General features: G+C 42.5%; 1 protein-coding gene across 2 annotated transcripts; it reads right to left on the minus strand.

Moving 5' to 3' along the window:
* Nucleotides 1-6,744: 6,744 nt before the first annotated feature.
* Nucleotides 6,745-14,286, minus strand: safb (scaffold attachment factor B). 2 transcript variants are annotated; one of them, XM_029500417.1, is made up of 21 exons: nt 13,992-14,286; nt 13,674-13,770; nt 13,019-13,083; nt 12,674-12,883; nt 12,522-12,581; nt 12,379-12,418; nt 11,164-11,572; nt 10,760-10,803; nt 10,567-10,676; nt 10,330-10,479; nt 9,903-9,991; nt 9,572-9,621; nt 9,410-9,489; nt 9,161-9,303; nt 8,898-9,003; nt 8,585-8,781; nt 8,297-8,474; nt 8,083-8,165; nt 7,944-8,002; nt 7,795-7,849; nt 6,745-7,693 (listed from the first exon to the last, which is right to left on the minus strand). In XM_029500417.1, the coding sequence occupies exons 1-21, from the start codon at nt 14,142-14,144 to the stop codon at nt 7,573-7,575; spliced, it is 2,499 nt and encodes an 832-aa protein (XP_029356277.1). In that variant the 5' UTR covers nt 14,145-14,286; the 3' UTR covers nt 6,745-7,572. The 2 variants fall into 2 exon arrangements, with proteins under 2 accessions (XP_029356277.1, XP_029356278.1); XM_029500418.1 differs by having other exon boundaries at nt 7,573-7,693; nt 12,379-12,412; nt 13,992-14,144.
* Nucleotides 14,287-14,304: the final 18 nt, after the last annotated feature.

Raw genomic sequence — 14,304 nt, forward strand, 5'->3', positions numbered from 1 at the left:
CCCAGACTGTTTTTTTCACCGACCTTTAAAGTTGAGTTGTGTTTACAGGGTATAAAAAAAGGAGGTCACTGTAGCAAGGGCCCACCCGCTGCAGGTGTAGCTGAAACCCTCAGTCATGACAGCATACGCTCAGCTGTGCACAAACAAAGCCCTGAAAGTGAGACATTAACCTCATGAGCACGTATCGAAGCAGTCGTGTGAAAATATACAGCTAGAAACCACGAGAATGATGAAATCCTCGATATAAATGTTCATTCGAACGACCCACTGAGAAGCCTGATTGTCGGAAAACCAGCGCAGGGATTCGGTTTCACAGAACGATGCAGCATAAATATTTTTGGCAAGCGAGTTTTCAGGGGCCCCTTTTAATTCAACCATGTGTGTAGAGTATGTGGCTTGAACACTAAAGGGGAGTTTTATCCTCAACCAGCAGACAGGAGACAAAAGTGCTCTCTGTTAGTTAACATACCTCAGTCTTCTCTCGCTTCTTTAAACTGTCTTCCCTGCACATTGTTGCCCGTGCAAGGCCATCCTCTCGACGTTTTTCATCACTTCATTAAAAAAAGTCACGTTGTGCTCTTCTTTTATCTGACTGTTTCCACCTTCTGCCATCGCCATCTGTGTCCAAACATAACAGAAGATCTAAAGACCTTCAGGACCTTCAGGAACTTCTGCTGAGCTTGAAGCCAGATGTTGTATATAATCTCAAAAGAAGTCTCATGAATCACGGCTTCACCGGTCATAACATTCTCACATGTGGCGTTTGAGCTACAGCCAACACTGCATTTGATCTTAGCAGCGACTGTCCATTCAGAAATCCCTTAATGGAAGAAGGTTTGCAGGGCAGAGTGCAGCTTTTCTGAGTCCTTTACTGAAGACACAGTGAAGTCCTGAAGGGGCTGCACGTGTGTGTATGTGAGGAAAGCTGTATTTTAGAAGTGAGATGAAGCAGCTGTGTGATCGACTTGTGTTTTAACTATTACACACAGTTTTGGCACAGAGCATGCTGAAGATATTGTGCCTAAAATGTACCTGTGTTGAATTCAGGAGCTAATATGTTTTATTTCCAAACTGATCATGAAGCTTGAGTAGTTTTCCCACGAAAAGCAGACAAACTCGCTCCTGACGGTGGGTTTGCCGTTTGCAGCCCCCCTTACCAGTAAACCGATCTCAGTGATGAGCATGCATCGCAATATGACACTGGGGATGCCTAGTGCAGATGCCAAACCCAAAAGTGGCCCTCTTACTTCACTCAAGAGCTCATTTTTGTCCACCAGTTAATTAGAACGCAGCATGCGCATGTGTTGCACAGAGGAGTGAGCGTGAACAGACACTGTTCACCCCTTTTTCACATCGCATGCTAACAGTTCACAGCGAGGACACTCACTGAGCAACCCTGACCATAACCTTAACCACATGCTGCATTTCAGCCCCTTCCCCTAACCTTAGCCACGACAAATGAATGTCTGACCCTCCACAAATCAGGACTTAACCATCAGAAATATTTGAAATTGTGAGGAGTGTCGATGGTTTCAGCAATACAAAGAAATGCACACACACACACACACACACACACACACACACAGGATGGGTCTGTTGTAGTCTATCAAACACTGTCCACCTGTCTTTTATCCATTTTGTCCACATGCACACGTTTCTCGCAGATACCTGACACACATCACACACATAATTCAAGATTAAAGCTAGCACAGGATCTATCTTTGTGTGTTTGTGAGTCCGTTCAGTACCATTTAATGAAGGTTTGTTGCGTTAACTTGACATAATCCTTTCTGTACGTGTGTCAGTGGTTTGGCTCGAAGTTATGAGAGGAATGCAGCACATCAGGAGCCTGAATGACTCCAGTGTTCAGGCCATGATGGCAGCTGCTCATGCTAATGGTGCTAAAGGGAGACCTGGGTCGCTGTGTGAGCAGCCAGCAGCAGCGTGGCCTGACTGCGCTTTCCAAACTCACTGGTGTCCCAATTCAGGAGAGAGAAGAGGTTTCATAAATATGCAGCTCCAGGAGATGCCAGTGTCTGATTGGGAGTTGCACATGTGAAACTGGGCAAATACTTTGTGTTCCATTTAGATTCCTTGATTTGTGTTGCAACCTGATGTTACTTGACAATGAACTGAAAACAAACAGGCGTTTAATATTATCTACTATGTATTGGGTAGCTAGAGACAAATTTGAAGAATTATTTTTATTGGATGTATTTTGTTTTTGGACAGATTTTTAGGTAGTTTATGGTCCCGGATGTCAGAGTTCTTGTGCAAGTTTGGTTGAGGTTTGTTCTCTTTTCGTCAGTCTGAGCTCGATGTTTTTGCACCCTTCCTTTCATGCTGCCTCCCAGAAGCCTGGCATGGGGGCTTGGTGCTCTGTACAAATTCTTGTGACAGACCTTTTGTTTCAAAAGCGATAAGGTTTGTGGTTTTACCCAAATCCCTCAAAAATCCAGGACAAAAATCTCTTAATTAAATTACAGTAGATTACTCATCATTTCAGTTTCATAAATTTGAGATCCTACATTACAATACTTCCCATAAATATGAATGATTTGATGGAAGTCTGATAAAATGCTTCTCTTTTTTTAAAAAAACAAAATCAAACTGAGACTGTACTAAAATAATAGACCTCATCTGTCGATGCTCGAAGCATGATGGGCGTAGACAGCAGGTTTTGATAAAGATCTGCTGGATAGACCTTGATTCCAGTAAAAACTTGCTCATCTTGAGTCTGACAGTGTCGTGGGACCTGATCAGCGGAGTGTTGTGGAGAAAGTCAACAGGATAATTAGATTTTTCCATCCATATCATGGCCTTGTGCGCTACGCTCATGTCCCTATCTGCATTTTTCTGCAGCCCTCTGCACTGTCTCGCAGCAGACCTCCGCCTCTCCCCTGCAGGTCAAGCTGTTGCTCTGAGCTTCACTTCTGTTGAAACATAAAAGAGGATGCTGTCTCAGCTTTGTTTTCTCTCGCTTGTCCAGAGAGTCTCCTGGTGGATCCACCTGAGGAGGTCTCATGTCTGGAGGGCTCGCTCGCCTATATGTCAAAGAAGTCACGCACATGAGCGCACCATCTGATGGAAACACGCAGCACCAACATACCGCTGTGCTTCAGTTCCCCTGCTGTATAGTCTCACGTTCTCTTGCGCTGCCACTGACTCAGAGATGAAACACGGTAGAGGATCTTCCTGATGACCTGCTGGGTGATACGATGTAAACTCCACCATGTTTATCTGTTTCCCACGGGCTCCGGCGCCTGCTGTAGATAAATTCACCTGCTTTATGTTCACATATGGCCATGCAAGGAGAGAGAAACATATCAGTGCAATAAAAAATGCAATTTTTTCTCACTGCCCACTTTATTCACTTCTATATAGATGCAGACTCAGTCAACTTGAAGAGCCTTTATGTAATATACAGTGGCCTCAGAAAGTATTCAGACACTATGGTGGGTTGTATATTTAAAGGGGCAAATGTCTATTTTTTTCCAGCAGTCTGCGTTCAAAACTATTCCTGACAAAGTGAAAACTTGCCATAAACCTTTTTTTGGCGTGGGAAATCAAAACTGAAGTGCACATGACCTGAGACTAGAGCACAACCTTTCATAGGACCTGACAGTGGTGTCGGGTCCTTTAGTGGCCCAGTTAGTCGAGCTGCAGCACAGTGGAACAGCTGTGGACGGACCTAAGGATAGTAATTCCCATCCAGTTTGATGGAACATGGATCTGCTGGGAACAATGGGATAAAGTGCTCAAATCCAGGTATGCGAAGCTTCCAGAGGCCTGTCCAAAGTCCTACTAAACTGTAATTACTTCCAAAGGAGAATTTACAAAATACTGAATTAAGGTTCTGGGTAGTTCTGTGAATGATTTTTTTTATACAACTGTACAAACTTTTGTTAAAATACTTTTTCTCTTTGAGTGCAGACTGATGACCCTAACCCAACAACAAAGCCACAAATTCCAGGCACAGCAACAAGCCTGTGATGAACTCTACTCGTGATTCACTACAGCATGAAAAGATGACACTGCCCCCACTGATATGACACAAGGGGTCACTGAATGGTTTGATGAGTATTAAAGTGAGGTAAATCACATGCTCTGGCCTCCGCATCCGTAGATTTGGCAGCACACGATGACCCAACACCTCGCTAAGATGCTTCCTGTTTTTGTTTTTTTTACAATTTGTCCTCCATATGTTGTTACAGCTGCAGGTAATTCACTTGTGTTTCTACACAATAGGTGTAGATTCATGACACAAAGACATGACTTTTTACAAATTATTTTTACAAAGTCTGAGGGATCTGGATAAATGATGTAGATCATTTATCCAGATCGGAGGGGTTTACATTGACCTCACAGAGAAATTGTGCTTGCATACACATTGTTTTGCCTCCAAGTGTAAGTTGGCGAGATGTCTGCCGCCCTCTCCACCTCAGACTGTGTGCTCGTCTCCCCACTGGTCCTCGTCATGTTGATTTAAGATTTTCGGCTCTACATCTGGTGGACTGTTTGTAGTTAAGAAGCGGTCATTCGGGACAAAAGGAGAAAAAAGGTGGACCAGCTGTGGGGACACTCATACATGTCCTGACTTTAAGTTTCTCAAAATCCTCTCACTCACAAGTGATGCCCTGCACCCTGATATTTTTTTACATTTATTTATTATTTTGGCTTTCAGAGAGAGAATCAACGATTTGCATCACCTCGGAATTATGCATGCTGAGAATGTTGCTTTTAATCTCATTTAAAACTTTCAATGATGCACTTAAAATCAATTATTTCAATGGCATCAATTTAACAAATCCATAAAGTGAACAGCTTCAGTTTGTATTCATGATTGTATGACACCCTCTAGTGGACGAAAAGAAAAAACTGACGGAATTGAGGATTAAGATTAAAATTGAAGTGTCTCCAATTTCTTATTCTTCCGCATAAAACATCAGGATGGGCTGAAAAGATATTATACTGTGAAGCTGCAAACCTGAAGGTGTAATATGATCAACTGTAGTGGCAACATTTCAAGGACAGCAAGTTTTTTCCCCATCATTTGGCCCAAGATGGGAACTAAACACAATAAACATAGTTCTCACATAAAAACGTGAACCCAGAAACAGGTAACTGCAATATAACAGGACAGTTTAGTTTCCATTTATGACCAGGAAACTATATCATACAAAGCAGATGTGAAAAGACTGATGTTGGGTACTTCCTCAAAAATATACAATATCTGTCATCCATAACAGTTCATGACTCATGATCTGAGTTTTAGAGAAGTTTCTTTTGAAAGAGAGGAACCAGTTCTCCAGTTCTACAAAAGGAACTGTTATAGAGGAGATTCAGTGAGGTCATAGTTTCTTTTCTTTTCTTAAAATTAGCAGGAGCTATATCTGCAGCATCTTGTTCATAGTTTATGAATATAATGTGCAGGGGTCAGATCTGTATCCTATAGTCACAGTCATTTCCTGCCAAATGAGCTGGACAGCGTGACAGAAATGAAACTGTGTGTGTTGAAATGTTATGGCTCAACCCTTTGGGGTTTGCCAATGCAGCCACTGGCTTCTCACCTCGTTTCTTCAGCGTGGGCTGGAGGTCCGCAAGCCATGTGTAATAATGTGGGGAACGATCAGGACACCGTCTGTCATTTGGAAAAGTCTCAAGACGGCACAGCAGCAGTCTGGTTATGTGACAATGTTGAGAAAAAACGGGTGAAGTTCAATGCATGACACAATATTTAGTACCACGGCAGGCTACAATGGAAAGGCTGTAATTAAGGCTGCACAAATGAGTATCGATATAATGAAAATAGCTATATGGCTACAAATGTAATATCCAGATCGCAGTAAAATGCATCACAACTGGGGTTGCAATATTATTTTCAACGCTGAAATCTTTGAACTTATTAACAGGAATATATTCACAAGTGGAAAAACTTGTGGCCATTCAGGAAAACCTAAAGCTCATTGAGTCTGACACAGAGCCAGCCAGGATGGACAGAGACTCTGAAGAGGAATTGGATGTTGAGGTGAACTTGGTGGATGTTGATGAGGCCCAGGAAGAGGCCTTTGCCTGAAAGGGTTTGGCAGAAATTGGGCTTGAGGGAGGCTTTTGTTTCACATGTTGAATGGGACTTTTGTGTGGGAGGGGGTCGATTCATTTCTTGGTGGGGAAGTTGGGGATGAGTATTATTTCACTCAGCATTCATGTTTTTGTTGTTCACTGAAAGAAAACGTAATTGAAGTACTAGTCACCAATAAACTTGTGTAATGTTGTGTTCTTTAATTGTATTATTTTTGGATGGATGTCTGCTCAGGACAAAAACAAAATGTTTAGAAATATCTTTGGATATTATATTTGTTTAAATTGCCCCAATTTCCAGCGAATCGCCGTAACTTCCATGGGAATTTTCCAATTTGGATTATTTCCAAAATTCTCAATCTTAACTTCCCACAGAAAGATTCTGTAAATTGTGTCCTTTTTCAACCTGAGTCTGTAGAGCCTGACACACCCCAGTCCACTGCCTTCATTCTCTAGACATAAAGTAACAAATGTGTTAAATACATAGAAGTCTCATAATGCCCAGTTTTTTTTTTCAGTGACAAACTGCAAAAATTATCATTTATACTGAAAACACACTTTTGCAAAAATAATGTGCAGCCTTTGCTGAATATAAATTATTTTGGCAACAGTGCAGGACGCCAGTGTATTTTTGCCGTATGACTTTCTGTGAAACCCTTTGAAAAAAGTGCAAATTGTTTCTGTAGCATCACTGCATAAATATGAAAAATCTTTTATTCTTGTAGCCAGTTTCACCCTGTGAATTTTACATCCACTGACCACTGAGCTGAGCATGGAATTAAAATAAACAAAATACAGTCAACAGGGAGCAAAATAACACTTACACAGAAACAAATAAAAACAACCCATGAAAACTTCACACAATAAACTTACTAAAGATTTTATGACAGATCTGTGCAGGAAACAGCCCAAAGGCCTTTACTGCCACTATCCAACAATCACACAATACTATACACACACACACACACGTGGGGGGAAGCACAATTAAAATATATATGTGAAAAAAAAAAAAGTCCTAAAGCTTAGATAATCAGTGTGACACCTAATTTAAAAACCCTTTATTGAACAGGGAAATGTTAACCGTGTTTTAAAAGAATTTAATCAGAAAGAAGCCTTAAGCTTTGAACAACTACAACAAAAACTCATTTAACACTAATGGATAACTTTCAAATGTTGCAGACAAACTGGGATACTGGTGAGTTTAGGTCCATCAACCTAAGTGTTAATAAAACATCTGAATTTACACACAAAGCTCAAACAGGCTGACCCACAGCAGACAGCCATAGGTGGATTGGTCTGAATGACACATATGAGGCAGGTGATCACAACAGCAAAAAAAAAAAAATACAGGTTTCCATCAAGAATGGATTGGAGTTGTGTCAAAAAAGAATTTTTAATTTTTAAAAAATGTACAAAAACAAAACGGCCACATCTTCGCTGATATGACCTTCTGAAACTGTCCCACTCTTGTCCTCAGATAGAAGTCAGTCATCAGTAGCGTCTACCAAAAGCTCCACCCTGAAGCCCACCACCCTGCATCAACTGGTTCTGCCTGTTGAGCGCGCCAGAGAGGGACTGAGATGTTCCTGTGTTCATGTAGCCTCCTCGGCCGCTGAGGAAAAACAGAGCAGACGATGATTTGGTTATTTTTCTGGGCTTAGGGAGAACAACATCAACCATGAGAGGAAAACACAGCAGACATTGTCCACCTACCCTGCCATTCCTCCACGGGCCATGTGGCTCTGGCCTGGGATCGCACCGTCTCTACCTGGAGAACAACAGAGACAGACCAAATGGTTAAAGCGCTGGACTGCTCAAGAAAACATGGTGGACAAGCAGTCAATGTAAAACAGCGTTCATACTTTGCCATGTTCTGTCTCCTTCCATCTTCCGTCCAGAGTCCCAGTCTCGACCTCCTTCCCTAAAAACAGATCGTTATTTTCTTCATCTTTCAGGAATAACGTCAGTGCTGTTAAGAGTCAGAAGCTCGGGGATGCTCACCTTGGGTTCATGCGCTTGTCGTAACCTCCGCCCCAGGGCTCTCGGCCATCTCTGCCGTGCCTTTCCGACCTGTCGGAGAAGTGCTGCAAGAGACGGGACCGTTCGAAGTTACTCCCACCCTGCTCCTGTGTGGTTACTACAAATCCAACGCTTCAGATCGTTTAGCCACACACCAAGCTGATGGCTTTGTAGGAGGAAGATCCATGTCTCTTACCTGTCCATCTCTGTCTGCACCCATGCCACGAGCATTGTCCCGCCTATCCATCATCATGTCGTCTTGGTAACGGCCCCGGTCTCTGTGGTCAAAGTCCTGATAGCGTTCCTGTCGACCAAAGTCTGAGCGGCCGTAACGGTCGTCCATGGCCATGCGCTTATCAGGCCAATCATCTTTCCTGCAGACAATTAAAAAAAAAAATTATATCACTGTGCCTCTCTCTGAAGCTTGCATTCTTGTTATTGGTGACAATAATTACAGATCATGAAGCCAACAGTAAACGTTTACCTGCCATCCATGTCATAAGGCCTCTTAACTGGGCGTCGCTCTTGTTCATAACGCAGCTGCTCCTGCTGCCGTCTCAGCTCCTCTCGCTCCCTGAGGATCCTTTCCTGCTCACGCCGCCTCTCGTACTCTATACGTAGCCTTTCACGCTCCAGGAACTGACGCTCCATGCGGTCTGCGTCGAGGCGCTGCTTCTCAGCCTGGGAATGAAGCCATTCATCAGGACTATCAATAATACTTTGATAGATTATATAAAGAATGCATGTATTCAGACAGATGACATTGCAGGGGGACCGTAACAGTAGCCTGACATTACCTCCAGCCAATGTCTCTTTCGGATCAGGTGTTTCCTCTCCTCTCTCTCCCTGAACAGACGGATTCGCTCACGCTCACGATCAGGGCGGTTGTCACGATCACGGTCACTGAAAAAACAGAGCAAAGATCAGTTTGTATTCAGTGAATGACGTATGATTGATGTACTGTTTTGGTTATTTTGTATTAATCTTTGTTGGAATAGGCTGAGATGTTTGTTTTTTTTTGTTTTTTTTTAAATGTCTGGCTACTTTGTGTGATCCATACGTGTATCGGCGTCTTTCCACTTCTCTGATCTCCCTCTCTCGTTGTCTCTGCCGCTCCCTCTCTCTTTGCTCCTTGATCTGGTCGAATGAAAGGATGTCTTTCTTCTCCTTGCTCGGTGACTTACGGTCCCGACTTTTTGAGCTCTGGTGATTGAGGGGCATGAAAAGAGGACCATTACAATAACATATGTTCCTGTGTAGTAGACGTTCTGTGCACTTAACTACTGCGGTAAGTCAACTGTTCACTTACTCGCTCTTTGCTTTTGGTTTTGACGCTGATGACAGGCTCTCCCTTGGACTTGTCCATAACTACAGTCCTCTCATTTCGGCCTGTGAAAAACAAATATAGTTTCTTCCTTATTCCAGCATAAAGTTCATATAAAGAAAGTGGGGATGATCTAAATCGTCTCACCTTTGCCATCTTTTCCTTCTCCCTCAGATTTCTCATCCTTTCCATCGGACCTACAAAAAACATTGGCAGCATGAATTCTCTCCAAGATGGTCAACAACATTTTAAACAGCAATTTAGTTATTGGTTTACTTTTCTCTCTACAGATGAGAGCTCATTCAGTTTTGAGTTATATAACGCAGGATTTGACTGCTGTGGCTCCAGGGTTAATCCAGGGCCATGCCATTCTAAAACTGTAAGCCCTGGTGATATTTAAAGCCACGCTGTATCAGGATACCAAGTTGCTAGGTCAGTCATCCAAACATCAAACAAAGCCGCATGTAAGCAATCTTACTTGGAGTCAGAGGAGTGTCTCCTGTCGCTGCCAGACTTCTTAGTGTCATTCTTGTCTGCTGGCTTCTTCGCTGCTGGCTCGTTTTTGGCCTATAGTGTTAAAACAGGAGTGAGTTCATTCACAAGAGCTGAATAAACAGATTCAGTTTATAGTGACCATACCAACCTTTTGAAGGATTCAGATTACTTGTAAGAATTGTATTGGTTCTAAATATTAAGAGTTTAATTTTAACAAAAAGGCAAATTATTACCTTTATTTAATCAGAACGACCTAAATTCCTGCAAATTAAATTAATGTAGAAGAAACTGTTCTGCCTACAAGTGCTAAAATTCAGTCTGATCCATGAGGTGCTTATCAGGTTGGAACCTTCAGCTTCAATAAGACTCAATAAAAGCAGCATTAGAAAAGGTCTTCCCTCTACACTCACCCGCTCAACAGATATCATCCTGCCATGCAACTCCGTCCTGTGCAGGTGGCTGATGCATTTGGTGGCCTCCTCTGTGGAGGACATGGTGACAAAGCCATAGCAGCGAGCCCCGGGGCTCTTGGCATTGGTCACCACCTTAGCGCCAACAACCTGCAGACATTGAAATGAGAATTGTTTAGATTGAAATAAAAACTATTTGTAGGCGCGGTGGCTGAGAGTTTGTTGACTTGGATTAACCTTGCCATATTTGCTGAATAGAGTCTTCAGATCAGTCGCTCTGGTAGTGGAAGAGAGTCCGCTGACCCACAGATTCCTGCTACTACTCGGTGCAGCACCACTTCCAGCGGCTTCACAAATACAACAAAGTTACTAAGGATGTATCAGTTGAAAATGAAATGCTGAGAGAACTTAAAATGATTCATCCACTCACCCTTTTCATCTTTTGGCTCTGCCTTACCATCCTTTTCCTCAGAGCTAAAGACAAAAGAAAAAAGGCTATAAACATGCAGCAGTGAGGAAACCAGGGATCTCCGCCCCTAAATGTACTTCCTTGTATTTACGGTTTCATAAAAGTTGACAGTGATCAGCCCATCATGTACCATAGTGCCGTGCTTTAACAGTGAAAAAAATGGTTTTACACCCCATGAAATCACAATACATTACGCATTTATGGGTAATAAAGTGGCAATAGGTGAGTGCAAGGAACGACAAATGAAAACAGACAAATGCACAGAACGTTTTACCTCCAAAAGAGCATCCAAATTTTTCTAGCACAAAGGAGCCAATGCAACAGAGATAGCCATTTTGGTTTCTAGTAGACAGAAAGCAACAAACCTCTTTTTCAGATCATCGCCCTCTACAGAAGAGGACTCTTTCACTGTCGAGGCTGAATCCGCAGCAGCTTTTTCTTCTGTCTTCTCATCCTCCTCACCCTTCTTAGAATCAATTTCTGAATCAACAGTTTCACCCACAGCGCCCTGTTCGCTTATACTAACAGCCTGCGAGTTTTTGTTTTCAGCATCAAATGTCTCTTCTGGGACGTTCTCTGTGCCCCCGACCTCTTTGGTGTCAGTGTCCACAACATCCTTGTCGCTCTCCACATCTCCAGAGGCGGCTTTGTCAGACACAAGGTCTTCCCCTCCGGCGGTGGCAGCTTGTTCTTCTTCGGGGCTCGTCTCGTGGCTCAGGTGCTGATCTTCGTTAAGCGGCTCAGATAAACAAGACCCGGCTACTTTGTCATTTTCTACGGATTTAACAGGAATAGAATGGCACAGAGTTTAATCACTTCTGAAACACAGCAATGGTTAACGAGGAACTGGTAAGGCCTTGATTAGGAACGTCATGACCACTGGCCTGTGCTCTTACTAGTATGTATTAAAACGATGAAGTAGTCCCTAATGAGAGACTGGAAGAGACCCCAAAGGCTGGAGGGCAACCAAGCAACTAGTGCGACTAACACTTTGGCTCAATTCTCAAGTTGAACCACTTCACTCTGTTCACCTGATCCAAAGCAGACAAAGACTTCAGTGCTGTGAAGAGCCACAAGATCAGCAGTGCAGCATCTGAGACTCACTGTTGTCCATTCTTCTTTCTGAGTGTCCGTTTGTATTAACCAGAACTTCAGCTCAAGTCCAGTGTGTTCATATCCAGCTGATTTCTGAGTCACTGTCTTTAAAAAGGTGTAATAGGTGATGAGTCTTGATTTGTCTTCTTAGTCTTCTTGTGGCAACCTAGAAACACTACAATGACCTGGAAGAGCTCAAACTTCCCTGTCCATGAAATGTAATTGCTGTCCATGTGCATCAAATTGTTAACCATTATTATTCCTCAACCTGAAGAGCATCACTGGCAACGTGACCAATATTCAATGGTGAAATTATAAATTATGGATAATCAAATTTCTGCACAAATCCAGCAATTTCCTTTGGGCTTCCAGTCTCTCTTCCTACATAATGTGCTTTCATTCCAAGCTCAACACTGTAAAAAGATGGGGCCACCTTTTTTTTTTTTTTTTTTTTTAAATATATATACACCGTTTTTCCACAGTACCTGTTTCTTCTTTCATGTTGTCAGCATCTGGGTCCTGTGCCTAAAACAAAAAGAAGTATGCTGATGATTAAAAAGTTTGAGAGATTGATACTAAAAACGTCACGGGAAAAAAAAGTAGAGATAACAATTGTGAGGAAACGTACCACATTGATCGAGGATTCCCTCATATATTCCTCCTTATCCATCATCTCAGACTCTTCCATCTGGTAATATCCAAACAAGTATAACCATGTTAAATCTGGCCAAGTAAAAGGACATGAACTAGAAGAGATAAAAGATTGCATTCTTTTTTCACCTCTTGACGCCTTAATTCATCTTCTGACTCAGACGGCCTGTTGTCGAGTTCTTCATTCATCTCTGCATCGTCGTCTTCTCTGTGGAAATTCTCAGCTTCGTCATCATAATCCTCGATTGGTATTCCATTGTCGTTGTCTGTCTCATCCAGCACGTTCATGTCAAGGATGTCCATTTCCTGCATGTTTTCATGATCCTCCTGCAGATCCTCCTAAGAGACACGTAGAAAAAACTGTAACAACAATGTAGCTGAGAGTCTAACAACTCTGCAGCTGCCAGACAGGGCTGAACAATTGTGCAAGAAATTACACAGGATTATATGTGTATTAGCAACTGACTAACTTACATGCCCATCATGGGAATCCTCTGCAATAATGCTGTCCTCTGCTTCATCATTCTCCTGCCTGGTATCTACAGAAAATATTCTTTGGTTAAAACCAAGTCTTCATCAGAGAGAAAGCTGTGTGCAAGTAAATTTCAATTGCATCTGAAAGCAAATATTCTGCATGTAGGTGTAGGTAACTATTTGTCTGGAATACTGATTAAGCATGTAACGTAACCCTGAGTCACCTGGAGTGGAAGGGAGGTGCTTTTATACATGCATTAGATTTAATTCTGATGCAACAGCTCTGCAATAAATCACACCGTGAGGATGGAGATAAGTTTGTTTTATTAAATCAACAGGCTTATTTAGGGGCCTGTATATATATATATCCTATATACATTAGTTATAATATAGACAAATTAAAGGAGAAAATAAAGAATAGCTTATAAAGTAAACAATAACTAAGTGAATGAGTAGGTAAGAATAAATATATATAAAATAAATAGCTTTAAATCGTGCAGTGTTTTTGTGGATGTTCAGCTGTGTGTTGTGACAGATGTGAGGGCTGAGCAATTTGTGAAAATCATCATATAATCTCTTGACATGTGCTTTTTGCTTTAAAATGAGGCTGATGGGATCAGACATTTCCAGTTCAAGTTGAAGGAGCACACTTTACCTCTGGAAGCCCGTTTAGGAGTCACATTAGCTTTCTTTGGTGGTGACTCCGTAGCCACAATAATCTCATCAGGATTTCCACCTTCCTCCTCAATGGCCTGTTTGAGGAGAGTAAACGCACAATTAATCGTTTAGTTAATTTAAAATGCTAAAAAGAAAAAACAAAACACACACAAAGAACATGTTAAGCTGCCAACTGTTTGGCGCAAACGTTAGCTAACAGTTAGCATTAGCATTCGGTTCCGATCAATGGGGCCGGTTAGCTAACGCAGCTGTAAAGTACACATCGTTCGGAGCTGTGTAACCAGCAGAACCGGACCTTTTTCAGACGCTCGGACAGCACACTCTTCACGCCAGTGGTGTCCAGGTTTCGTTTCTTCAGTTCGGCCTTCAGATCGATGACTCTCAGCTCCGACAGCTTGCGGACCTCCGCGGCCTCCGGAAGCTCCACGTCCGCTGATGGGTCCGCCATCGCCTTTCTGCGCGAAAATAACCCCTCGGATTGAAACTATCGCCTCTCCCCCCCCACACACTTTTCCTCTTTATGTTGCACTTTATTTATTAGCTGCTACACGACGGGTGCAGACAGCCCGCATGCAAAACTACTGCAAAATGGAGGCAGCGTCGAGCGA

This window comes from Echeneis naucrates, chromosome 4, assembly GCF_900963305.1.
Source record: "Echeneis naucrates chromosome 4, fEcheNa1.1, whole genome shotgun sequence".
Classification (NCBI taxonomy): Eukaryota; Metazoa; Chordata; class Actinopteri; order Carangiformes; family Echeneidae; genus Echeneis; species Echeneis naucrates.

Coding starts and splice junctions, on each gene's coding strand:
- safb (XM_029500417.1), bottom strand. CDS start 14,144: ATGGCGGACCCATCAGCGGACGTGGAGCTTCCGGAGGCCGCGGAGGTC. Junction 9,490..9,571: donor AGAAGGAAAAGATGGCAAAG/GTGAGACGATTT, acceptor TGTTTTTCACAG/GCCGAAATGAGAGGACTGTA. Junction 9,004..9,160: donor GTGGAAAGACGCCGATACAC/GTATGGATCACA, acceptor CTGTTTTTTCAG/TGACCGTGATCGTGACAACC.